This window comes from Sabethes cyaneus, chromosome 1 (assembly GCF_943734655.1).
Source record: "Sabethes cyaneus chromosome 1, idSabCyanKW18_F2, whole genome shotgun sequence".
Lineage (NCBI taxonomy): Eukaryota > Metazoa > Arthropoda > Insecta > Diptera > Culicidae > Sabethes > Sabethes cyaneus.
In genome coordinates, this window is record NC_071353.1 from 91,715,400 (window position 1) to 91,727,775 (window position 12,376).

General features: G+C 41.7%; 1 protein-coding gene across 1 annotated transcript; it reads right to left on the reverse strand.

Moving 5' to 3' along the window:
- Window positions 1–5,560: 5,560 nt before the first annotated feature.
- Window positions 5,561–11,092, reverse strand: LOC128745940 (uncharacterized protein K02A2.6-like). The gene is made up of 3 exons (XM_053843000.1): window positions 9,914–11,092; window positions 6,872–8,734; window positions 5,561–6,811 (listed from the first exon to the last, which is right to left on the reverse strand). Exons 1-3 carry the CDS (start codon window positions 11,090–11,092, stop codon window positions 5,561–5,563), a joined length of 4,293 nt encoding a protein of 1,430 aa, XP_053698975.1.
- Between the last annotated feature and the right edge of the window lie 1,284 nt (window positions 11,093–12,376).

Below are 12,376 nucleotides of genomic sequence, written 5' to 3' on the forward strand. Positions count from 1 at the left end.
AGGATGGCGAGTTTCGACGCGCTATCTCCAAGATTTGTGTGCTTCCCGTTGAATCATTAACAGCCGATCAAGATCATTCCTCTGATATATAACCACGTTTATATTTGTTTAGAATAGAATTAGTATTGTTAATTCTAATATATTTATGCCAACTCGTCGAAATCATACATCGGTTCACCTGTAACAAACCACCAACACGGCTGACTTCTGAGTAATGCTACACTATCTTCTGGCATCATGCTGTATCAAACCATGCGAACACTCTCTGCACCTAGGATTTTCGTCAGGCGAAACAGTTTATTCTGTCAGGTGAGTTGTTCCGGGTTTACACTTTCTTTCACTAGATCCTACATAAATGCTTCGCTCCGAGGTACAATCGCAATCATCACCAAACGAAACCAATGGGCTGAAGACAACTGTACGGAATCCTGCGGTCCATTCATCCGAAACCATTTTGAAGTCCATTAATCCGAAATCATGGGGAAGCCCATTCATCGATACAACAAAACCTCCGTATGTGAACAAATACAAGAGAAGTCTGATTACCAGATGGTCGTTGTGCAGACGATCGTCGCCCAGGATATAAAAAACCCCGAAGAAGCACGTGCTCTGCCACTGGATCGAATTACGAAATTTTGTAAAAACCGAATGTGATACGAACCAAACGCCTGTTATTGTATAAAGCTAGTTATCTCATTCGTAATCTAATAAGTCAGGATAAGATTTAGGTTGAAAAATTATCTTTTCAACGGTGGCCGGCTTTATACGCTACCGGACACGCCTAAGCGGGGAGCTGCCATAACCCGCTTAGGCGCGCCCGGCCGAAATCGAACAAAAATCTGGCAGCGAAAAACTTTTTCTGTCAGACATTCTGCCGGATTTCTGGCCGCCGTCACCCGTGAAAACTACCCGCTTAGGAAAAATTCGGATGCCTGGCAGAAATCGAACAGAATCAATATGGCGCCGGCAAAATTTGACATTCAGAACCGGTTCGTCTTCTTCGTTTTTCGTTCGCTTTTCTGTATGTCAAAAATGACATTTTAAAACGGGAGATTCGCTATGACGGCGTTGCTGATGTTGTTCAGGGTTTTGCGTGAGAAAAAAAGAAAGGGAAATATTTTTGCTTTTGTCATCACGCACACGTTGACAGTTCGGCATGAGATTTTCAGTAAGTGCGAGCAGCCTACGAAATCTTTTTCAATGCCGTCATCGCGAATACGTGCTTCACACGATGCTGCCTAATCCCGCTTAGGCGCGTCCGGCAGAAATCGAACAAAAATCTGGCAGCGAAAAACTTTTTCTGCCAGGCACTCTGCCGGATTTCTGGCCGCCGTCACCCGTGAAAACTAGCAGAAATGCAACAACCGATTCTGGCAGACATTTCGCCTAACGGTTTTTTCTGCCAGATTTCTGTTCGATTTCTGTCAGCCATGTCGAAAAGAACCGATACCGAAACCGATTCAACCGGTTTGTGTTTTTGCGTAACTTTTTGATTAAAAAAAGCTGTCATCAAAAATAAATACAATACATACATACATTTGCGCATTTTACACTACTTTATTCTTACGTTCAGCTTATTTTTGTTAGTTTTCGGTGCATTTCAGAAGCTGAAACCAGACGAGCGGGACCTTCGGTCTGCAAACAAAAAGAATGCACGGAGCACGCACGTTATTGGAATCGACCATTTAAAATGTTTCGTGAGGCTTTAAAAACAGAAACTAAATCCCGCAGAAACAGGTTAAATATTATTTTCTTACCTGTAATGCAGAACTGCCACTTTAGGCAGCATCGTGTGAAGCACGTATCTCCCGTTTTAAAATGTCATTTTTGACATACAGAAAAGCGAGCGGAAAACGAAGAAGACGAACCGATTCTGAATGTCAAATTTTGCCGGCGCCATATTGATTCTGTCCGATTTCTGCCAGGCATCCGAATTTTTCCTAAGCGGGATGTTGCAGTTCCGCATTACAGGTAAGAAAATAATATTTAACCTGTTTCTGCGGGATTTAGTTTCTGTTTTTAAAGCGTCACGAAACATTCTAAATGGTCGATTCCAATAACGTGCGTGCTCCGTGCATTCTTTTTGTTTTCAGACCGAAGGTCCCGCTCATCTGGTTTCAGCTTCTGAAATGCACCGAAAACTAACAAAAATAAGCTGAACGTAAGAATGAACAATAAAGTAGTGCAAAATGCGCAAATGTATGTATGTATTGTATTTATTTTTGATGACAGCTTTTTTTAATCAAAAAGTTACGCAAAAAACACAAACCGGTTGAATCGGTTTCGGTATCGGTTCTGTTCGACATGGCTGACAGAAATCGAACAGAAACCTGGCAGACAAACCCGTTTGGCGAAATTTCTGCCAGAATCGGTTGTTGCATTTCTGCTACTGTTTTACCTGACTCACTGCGAATATGCGTATTATTGAAATAAAACGTAACCATACGTTTTATTCATTTATAACGCATGTGCAGTTAATATCGATAATAAACGATTTTTTATAAGTTGTGCTTTTGTTATAGCATTTAATTTGTAAAAAGTTGCATAAATAACAATTCAGTTTCACAATACAATTATTGCGTACTACTCGCACTTGAAATATAACGTTTAAGTACGTTATTTTTAGTGATCAAAATTAACGATATTTTCGATACAAAGGCGATATTTTTCGAAGCCTTTCGAACCAACACGATCCCGCGAACACAACGCCTATAGGCGTTTTTGACAAGCTATCGCCCGCTTAGAGGCGCTGCATAAAAAAGTGATGAAAAGTAAAATCGCTGTCAAACTCCATACATTTTTGAAAAAAGGTGAAATAAAATGCAGTTTTTGATTAACCCTTTCAATTGTCAGGATTTTAGATAGCGAAATATTGAAAGAAATTTGTTTATTTACGTTAAGGCAAGTGAAAATATTCGAATTAATTAACTTTATGGCAGAAAAATGTTAATGTTTGATTTTGTACCGCATGAAACAAAAGTACATAGAGTCAGCTGTAAAGTTTACATATCCTGGATAGAGAATCACCAATTATTTTCAGTCTTCAGTGTTTTCCAATGTGTTTTCAAATATTTTTTCGTGATTAGCATAATCTGCGCCAAGAACCAAACATATAACCTATCAGTTCGTAGACATAAATTCACTTGCGAAGCTCTAATAATCTCTCGAAACAGAAACAATATATATCAAGTGAAAGGTAATACTTTTTCTTACCTTTATTATCCATTTTCATTATTCCCACTGTTGGTAATTCAATAAAATATTACATTTAAAGTTGAGTTCCATATAGGTACCAGCAAGCATTTTGGGAATTGCACTTTTTTTGTAGTTCCAATAATCACAACCAGGTAGCGAACGGTTGCTATTAGTTTTGCTCGAACTCGCCTATTCGCAGTGAGTCAGGTAACACAGTAGTTTTCACGGGTGACGGTGGCCAGAAATCCGGCAGAATGCCTGGCAGAAAAAGTTTTTCGCTGCCAGATTTTTGTTCGATTTCTGCCGGACGCGCCTAAGCGGGATGCTGTAACAGTGTGACTTGATTGTTGTCAACATGATCCGCTTCTGTTTTATTTCCACCAATTTTGCACAATAGAGCGATATATCTTCCAACTTAATCAAAGTAAGATGCATCGCAAAGCTTTATACACACTGTGTCCGAGTATAATATGCAAGTTACGTGACAATAGCTTAAGTAGATTTCATAACTATTTCAATACTTGTTAATCAAATATTTAAGCAAACAGTATGGGTGTTCGATTCGAGTATGGGTGCTCCCTTTTGACAATTCTCGCTGCTCGATTGGCTCCCGAGATGCCGAGATGGCTGCTTCCGCGTATCTCTCACCTCTGAGTACAGACCAAATCATCATACCGTCAATTGACAGATACTGGCGCCCTTGTTTACATTTTGGAAAACTTTCCTTTCCGCTTATAGCGAATGTAGCGTGTTTTTGAACATTTTACAGGCATAATGGCTTTTAAATTTAGTCCTAATGCCCTTTAAACTCGGTTTAAACAACAAATTTGCCGTTTAAACAGCTGAAACTTTTTTGAACTCTGCGGTCTGTTTGTAAACAAGGGCGCCAGTATCTGCCAGATGACGTCACCTTGATTGGGCTTATAGACCTGTTTGCCTGTAAAATGTTAAAATACACGCTATATTCGCTATAAACGAAAAGGAAAATTTTCCAAAACGTAAACAAGGGCGCCACTATCTATCAATTGACGGTATAATAATTTGGTCTACTATAGATCATTACATGGGAGCTCCTAACCACACTTTTTTTGGCAGCACTTGGTGGTTTGTTTACATGGTGTTAAATTTTGAATTGTGTTTTCTATCTTTGTCTGGCACATAATGATAAAAATTTATAGTTTTTATTTAAGAGAAAGTGCCGTACATGCATTTTACAAAAACTGATGCAGTAATCCTTCACGAAATTTCAAATCGAAACTGCTGGATGTGACAAAAAACATGTAAACAAACCACCAAGTGGTGTCATTTGACGGAAAAATGACGTCATCGCAAAATGATCTATATTGACACCAGGGATACCAGACTTGCAGATTTGTCTGCAAATTCCAGATTTTTGGAACGGTCTTGCAGATCATTAAATATAAATTTGCAGATATTTGTCGACCAACATTTGAAAGGGGCGGATAAGCCAACTGTCAAACAGAACGAGTGAGAGTTATTTTTTGCTGGAGCAGCATAGGAAAATGAACTCTCACTCGTTCTGTTTGACAGTTGGCTCATCAGCCCCTTTCAAATGTTGGTCGACATTTGCAGTTTTTATGACTTGTATTGTTTTGGTGCAGATTTTTGTTCGAAGCTCTTTTAACTTTCACAGACTTCCCAAAAAAGTGTGCAGATTTTCGCATATTATTTTCAAACCAGAAAATTCGAGTGGCCGGAAAACTGCTCGATTTATTCGGTTTTCGAGCAGTTCCAGACATTTTTTTAGAAAATATGCACTCTTAAATGATTCTACCTGTAAATAGGTCAGATTTAGTTAAAGCTAGGTTGAAACTACTCAAAATGCCCTTAAAGTGTACAAACTCAAACTTTGGGTAAAAATTTCAACCAATTTTGGCTACTTGCTACCGATAATTGAATTATTCTCTATGACAAATACCGCACTTGTAAGTTCCTACTACCAATTTTTTGGTTGAAAAACTACTCAAAATCTGAGTTTGTACACTTTAAGGGCATTTTGAGTAGTTTCAACCTAGCTTTATATGTATGAGCGTGGTGCGGAGAAATCTTCCATCACACTCTACTGTTAAGAAGTACGTCTTACCTCTCCTGCGGCTGGAATACGAAAGAGGCCGAATGGTGGAGTCGAGCCTGTATGTACACGATGACGCTGACGGTCGGTTGCGTATCGGGTGATGCCATAACCGAAGTTGGATAAAAGGGCGAAACAACTACTAGTGCTGCCAGTATTTATTATAGCATCCACACATCTCCCCCCCTCTTAAAAAAAATTACCGCTTGGGGATAACAATGCCAGGAAAAGAAATACTTGCATTTTCGTAATATTTATTTTCGATTGTACATCTCAACAATAATGTTTCAAGTAAGCAGGTTTCCTTCTATCGCGTACCGGACGTTGGATTTCGTCAGGGTGCAGCTTAGCTTCTTGTTCCTTGTGCCTTGGTGGACCTCTCGATGGATCAATGCTGATAGATTCCTTAGATCCGATGGCTTTAGGTTCCCTCCACTCATAAACTCTCTTGACTTGTGACACGTGTCTTTTCAGTATTTGCCCATTTTCATCGCTTAAAACGAGCATTCCATTACGCTCCTCTATCACAGTGTACTTGCAAGGGTTAAATCGCGACTCTGCCTTTGCGCGAACCTGGCGTTCTACAACTACCATATCCCCTTGTTTTACTTGACACTTACGCGCTCCTCGTTTAGCATCTTCTCGCTTCTTGGCTTCTAGCTTAGACTTCCGATCTCTCGAATTTAGTAAGTTGTCGTCAAATGTTGCTTTACTACGGTTTAGAAGAGGTAGCCCGCGTTTGACTTTCCTTCCCGTCATTACCTCCTCTGGTGGTATCCCCGTGATGGAATGTGCAGCAGAGTTGTAAGCACAGATCGCGGCCTTCAATTCATCACGGTAATTTGTCCCACTTGAAGACGCAGCTGCCATCGCCTTATTTATTAGTTTCATGCAGCTCTCGGCCAATCCGTTTTGCTGAGGATAAAATGGTGTGGAGAAGATGATATCAATGCCACGCTCAAGGCAATACTGTCTATACTCTTCCCCGTTGAAAGGGGGGCCATTATCAGACTTAATATGCGCTGGAAATCCTTCTTTCTCGAAGATTTCGTCCAATACGCTTCTCGTATGCTCAAAACTAGTAGATTTCACCGGTTTAGCTATTATGTATCTGGAGCGATAGTCAACGATGACCAGAATTAAAACATTACCGAACTTAGAATAGGGACCGTTAAAATCTAGAGCGATAGTGTCCCATACGGTATCAGGAGCAAAGACTCTCATCATAGGAGTCGGCCTTTCGGGTCTTCCATTGGTTACACAAACTGCACATGAATTTGTCCAAGTTTCAGCATCCTTTGTCATGCCAGGCCACCAAACGCGTTCCCTTAGTATGCTTTTAAATTTGGCAACTGACGGATGGCCCTCGTGTGCGATTGTTAGCGTTTTATGGCGAAGATTCTCCGGTATGATCGCGCACCCGGTTTTACCCAAAATCCCGTCACGTATCGTTAAATCACTACCAAGCGCTTCAAATCGTCTCAATTCCTTAGGCCAAACTCCCGTTTCAAGAGCATCGATTACCTGTTTGTTAACGGATTCAATGTAAAAAACGGAAATTTAGATTGAGTAATAAAAATATACCTTTTTAAGCTGTACATCCACAAATGTAGCATGTTTAATTTCGTCCTCGGTTAAGAATTGAATTTGATTCATTTCAAGTGATGCGACTTCCCACGGGCTTATCTCTTCTTCGAAAGGACCATCGGTGCCAGCGTAAAGCCTTGATGACGGATCCGCAATATTTTCCCTTCCACGCACGTATTCCACGTTAAAGTTATATGGACTAAGTCTAAGAGCCCAGCCATCTGCACGGTTTAACGCTCGCTTGGAATCATCGCGTAATCTATTTAGAATAAACGTGAAACCCTGCGCATCGGTACGAAGTGTGAAAGGTCTTCCAAGCAAAAAATAGGCGAAATGCTCCACCGCCCACACTGCAGCCAAAGCCTCGCGTTGGTTTTGTGGATACCTCTTCTCGGTCGTTGTCAGAGCTTTTGATGCGAAACTTATAACGCGTGGAGGTTTTCTACCGTCATCCTGAATGAGAACAGCCCCCAGAGCATATGGGGAGGCGTCCGTGTATAGAATTGTTTTGTCTGTTTCCGAAAAGTATCCTAGGGAGGTTGTGCATTGTTCAATGCGGTCTTTAAGGCACTCATAAGCCTTCGTTTGTTCCTCGCTCCAGGACCAAACACTATTGCTAGTGACCGCCCATAATGGCCTCGCGAGATCGGCAAAACCCTGGATATACGGACTTAGGAACGAGGCCAAGCCCAGGAAGCTTCGGAGTTCGGAAATCGTGCTAGGTTGTCGGAATCTCCGAATGTTCTTTACTTTCGCTTCATCGATGTTGAAACCATTTTCATCAACCTCATGGCCCAGAAACTTTAATCTAGTCTGATCGAATTCGCATTTACCAGTATTTACCGTTAAATTATTCTGCCTCAGGATCCTCAACACTTGGGATGTAGTTTTGCGAAGTTGCTCCAACGTATCCCCGAAGATGAGAATATCATCTATGTATGTAATAATATTCTCTACTCCTTCGAGTATCTTCGTCATTTCGCGCTGAAAAATTTCAGGGGCGCAATTTACCCCAAACATTAGCCGGGTAAACCGAAACATGCCATTTTCCGACATGAAAGTTGTTAAATCCCTCGACGACTCATGTAATTCCAAATGGTAAAATGCGTTTGTAAGATCAAGTTTTGAAAAATATTTGGCCCCATGGAGCTTAACTCTCATCTCATCTAGCAATGGTAGGCGATAATATTCGCGTTTAATTGCTCGATTTGGTGCTCGCATGTTTACAACCAGGCGAAAATCTCCTTTGCCTTTTGGAACCGCCAATATGCCGCTAATCCAGTCGGGTGCTGTTGTTACACGCTCTATGATACCCTGTTTTTCCATTTCCGCGAGCCTAGCTCTCGCACTCTGTCTAAAAGCAGCGGGTACATTATAGTAAGCATTTTTCGTCGGAGGGACGCTCCTGTCAACGCAAAACTTCACTCGAACGCCCGGTACTTTTGGAAACTTGGGTAGCCGCTTCGATGTTTCACAGTTGTTGACGGTTACCCCAACTTTCAACAATTTCAGATCACTTGCTGTGGACCGCCCCAGCAGTGAGCGAGTTCCTTCGCTAACAACTAAGAAATCGGCATCGATTACTGGTTTTTGCCAGCCTACCACTTCTATTTTAGCCCTAAATGCGCACGTAACGCCAATGGACTTATTCGACGCGTAAGGGCGCAGTTCGTTGTCACTCGACAACTGGATTGGTTTTAGGTTGGCTGTGCCCGTATGGAGTTCATGCTTTAATCGTTTCCAGTCATCGCCACCAATAGTATTGACATCCGCTCCTGCGTCTATTAGGAAGCGTATCGGTTTGGAGGATCCTACCCGACAATCGATCAGTGCATCCGTTAAAGAAATAGTGTTTATTTGCTGGAAATGAGCGTAAAAATAATTTTAAAACTCAAGGGAAATTAAATACTTATTCTATATTCAAGAGAAATTGCTGAGCGCAAGTGATAAGACAAGAACGATAATAAACCACCGGCTGAAATTATTCGTTTACCTTTTGACGTAGGACTACGTCTTACGGCAAGTTTTGAGATAGGGTGTCATTCCAAAAAATCGAAAAATGCGAGCGTCACGAAAAATGAAAGGTTTTGAGCGCTAATAGCTCAGCGGTTTTCCGATCGATTTTCAATATTCTTACACCAATCGATCGGAAAATCTTCTAAGAATTGACCCAAAAGAAGAAAAGTATGGATTCTTGATGTTGAACTATTGAAAAATTGAAAATAATGAACCTATGTTTTACCAGAATTCTCGCTTCGTGATTGGTTGGAAGATTCTTTACGATGATCTAAACCTATACCAATTTGATATCTGTGCTTGGGAAGTAAGCCAAAACAAGTGACAGTTTCCTCATTTCAACAAGATTTCTCAACACCGCGGTTCAACCTAGACCATTTTGATGTCCTTGCTTGGGAAGTACGCCAGAGAGAGTAACAAAGCCCCCTCGTGCCAACAGATTTCTTACGAACGCGATTAAACCTAGTCCAATTTGATGTCTGTGTTAGGGAAGTGTGCCAGAAAAAATGACACAAGTTCGTCGTCCCAACAGATCGCAAATTCTTTACTGCGAGACGATTAAACCTCGGCGAGCTTGATATCTGTGTTGGAAAAATGTGCTACAGCTGTAGTGTTCGGTTATAATACGACTCTGTATGAATACGCATGCTTGCCGTTTCATTAGAAGTGTAGTGGAAAGTTATGCTGTTGATAAAATAGGATTGAATTGGTAAAATCCCTTCAACGTGCGAAACCATGGATAATAAAAACAATCTTTAATTTCAGTAAAGTAGCAGGAAAGCAATAGTTTATGTTCTTGATTTTGTTAAATTGTTTTCAAGTGCACAATCTTTTGAAAATTGAACGTATGCAATGTTACTACTTTGATAAATGTAACATACAACGCATGTAGCATGTATATATGTTGCATATAGCATGTATACATAAAGAATCGAATGATTACAAGCATGAATACATGCCACTATCACTACAAAGAGACTTACGTAGTCCTGCGTCACCTATATATGCGGTCGTGTCTTGTACACAACCCCTCTGGTTTTTTTCTTTATCTTCTTCTTTGCTCCAACCGGGAGAGCTGCTTCGATCAACTCGAACTCGGCTTGCGGATTTTCTTCGGCACACCACTGCGAAATGGCCACGCTGGCCACAAGAGTTACACTTGTTGTTAAGTGCCGGGCAGGACCCGAATTTGTGAAACAGCCTGTTGCATTTGGAACAGCGTGATCGACGTCCTCGGCCGCGATATTCATCATAATTTGCATCCCGCTTCTTCCGCTGGTTCCATCCACTATCAGTCTCCTCGTACTTGCGTTTCCACTGTTGGGCATTGGGATTCCTTTGCCTGTTTCGCGAGACGGCAAACGTTTGTGATGACTCAGGTTGCATTATTTCTGGAGCATAAGCTTCTTGGCGTGTGGCTGACTGCACGATAAAAGCGGTTTCGTATCCATACATTCTTGATGCATCGACCAAATCTTGATTCCTCATTCCATTCAATAGTTGGGTTCGAATTAACCGATCTTCGTCAACGCTGCTATATCCGCAAAGTCGTACTTTCTCCATTAGACGAGCATGAAAACTTAGGACTGATTCATTTGGCTGTTGTTTTAACCTAGTAAATGCTTCATGTTCTGCTGTTATATCTACCATTGAACGCAGGTACCCTTCTATATTTTCCACAAATTTTGAGTAACAGTTAGGCTCTTGCAAACTCGGGCGAAGCCGTGCAGCTCTGACAATCCCCTGCAATTTTTCCCCCATCGACAGGAACAAGGTCTGTGCGCGCTTTACGGGATCGTTTATGTTCGAGAGAGAAACAGCGATTTCAAAACGATCTATAAACTTATGCCACTGTTCCCACATTTTATTTGCAGGAACATCATCGGGGAATGGTTGAATATTCTGCCACCGAATGCTGGCTGTGTTTGATGCTGGCTCTGAGGTACCATTACCAAGAGTCCAGCTGTGATCAACTTTATCTGGGGTCATAATAGGTCCATTAACCGGCTGACGGGAGTTCATAGCTCGCACGAGTTGGTTTAGAGTGTTCTCTATTTGCTCCATACGCTGGTAGTACCCTTGATTTTCACCCCGAGTCATAGGAAGTACTGTGTTTTCACTTCGCTGACCTCTCTGCATTGCGATTTCCTGGGCGCTCCGCGAGTTTTCCCGGATTTCTCCTTCATATCGGTCACCGTCCATTTCAGAGGTGGATTCCTCTCTTTCTACGTAATCACCTGCACGGAAAAGATTACCGGCCTTATTGCTGTCCTCAGTCTTTAGATCTATTCAGCTCCTCTTCCGAATCTTCGTAGTCCGATTCGCAGAACAGGCGTTTATCGAATTCTTCCGAATCACTTTGGAATTCGGGGGCACGAACATATTTTCCATTTGACGACATTTTCAACTAAATATCTAAAAAAAATTTCGAAAGAAAAAAAAATGCAATTTTTTTGTTATCATAATGCGTGCGATAATTCTACGCATTTAACTTGGGAAATAAAATAAGTCTGTAATTGTCCTGTTACTATATCCTTCTAAAATTATTTAAATTTATAATTTCTAGCCTGCAATTTAAATGGCCAGGCGAAAGAACTGTATTGGTCGCCTCAATTTCTTTTTTCAACACATTCCTGCCCGCCATTGAACCAAGTAAATACGGTCATTTCAAATCACTACTAAGCCGACGCGGTCGTCCCGAGCCGCTACCAAGCCTGAAAAACGCGGTTGTCCAGAGCCGCTATCAATCAGAATAACGAAACGCGGTCGTCCCGTATCGCTTCCTTTTATTTTCGAACGCGGTCGTCCCGAGCCGCTACCAATCAGAACCTAACGCGGACGTCCCGTGCCGCTTCCTTTAATTTTCGTACGCGGTCGTCCCGAGCCGCTACCTATCAAAACAAATGCGGTCGTCCCGAGCCGCTACCAGGCAGAAACAAACGCGGTCGTCCCGACCCGCTTCCATTCTCATTCAGATGCGGTCGTCCCAATCCGCTACCTATCGAATCTAGCGCGGTCGTTCCGTGCCGCTTAATTTTACATTCACGGTCGTCCCGAACCGCTACTAGTCAGTTTAAGTACAGTCGTCCAGAGCCACTACAAATTGAACAAAACACTTTAAACTATTCACTTTTATTGTAACCCGCTTTATCAATGATGCTGTTGACGCTGGCCGCACTTAGTATGAGAATTTTTTTCCGGCATTTTTTTTCACAAAACGAACGTCGCACAAACACGACAGTGTCCGGGAAAGTTTGTGTCTGTTACCTCCATAAATGCAGCGCCGGCCATTTTGTTCGCACAGAATTATTCGTAATTCTCTGTATATTTTTTTTTTACAAAATTCTCACTACACTTGATAAAGGAAATATTCACAGCGGAATGATAGATTTCTCGACAATCAACGCTCAAATTGTTTGCTTATTACTGCTGAAAATTTCAGCAGCCTGGCACAGATCGCCATATGTATGAGCGTGGTGCGGAGAA

Coding starts and splice junctions, on each gene's coding strand:
- LOC128745940 (XM_053843000.1), bottom strand. CDS start 11,092: ATGGACGGTGACCGATATGAAGGAGAAATCCGGGAAAACTCGCGGAGC. Junction 8,735..9,913: donor AAAAAAACCAGAGGGGTTGT/GTACAAGACACG, acceptor GCTCATTTCCAG/CAAATAAACACTATTTCTTT. Junction 6,812..6,871: donor TGGATGTACAGCTTAAAAAG/GTATATTTTTAT, acceptor GTTAACAAACAG/GTAATCGATGCTCTTGAAAC.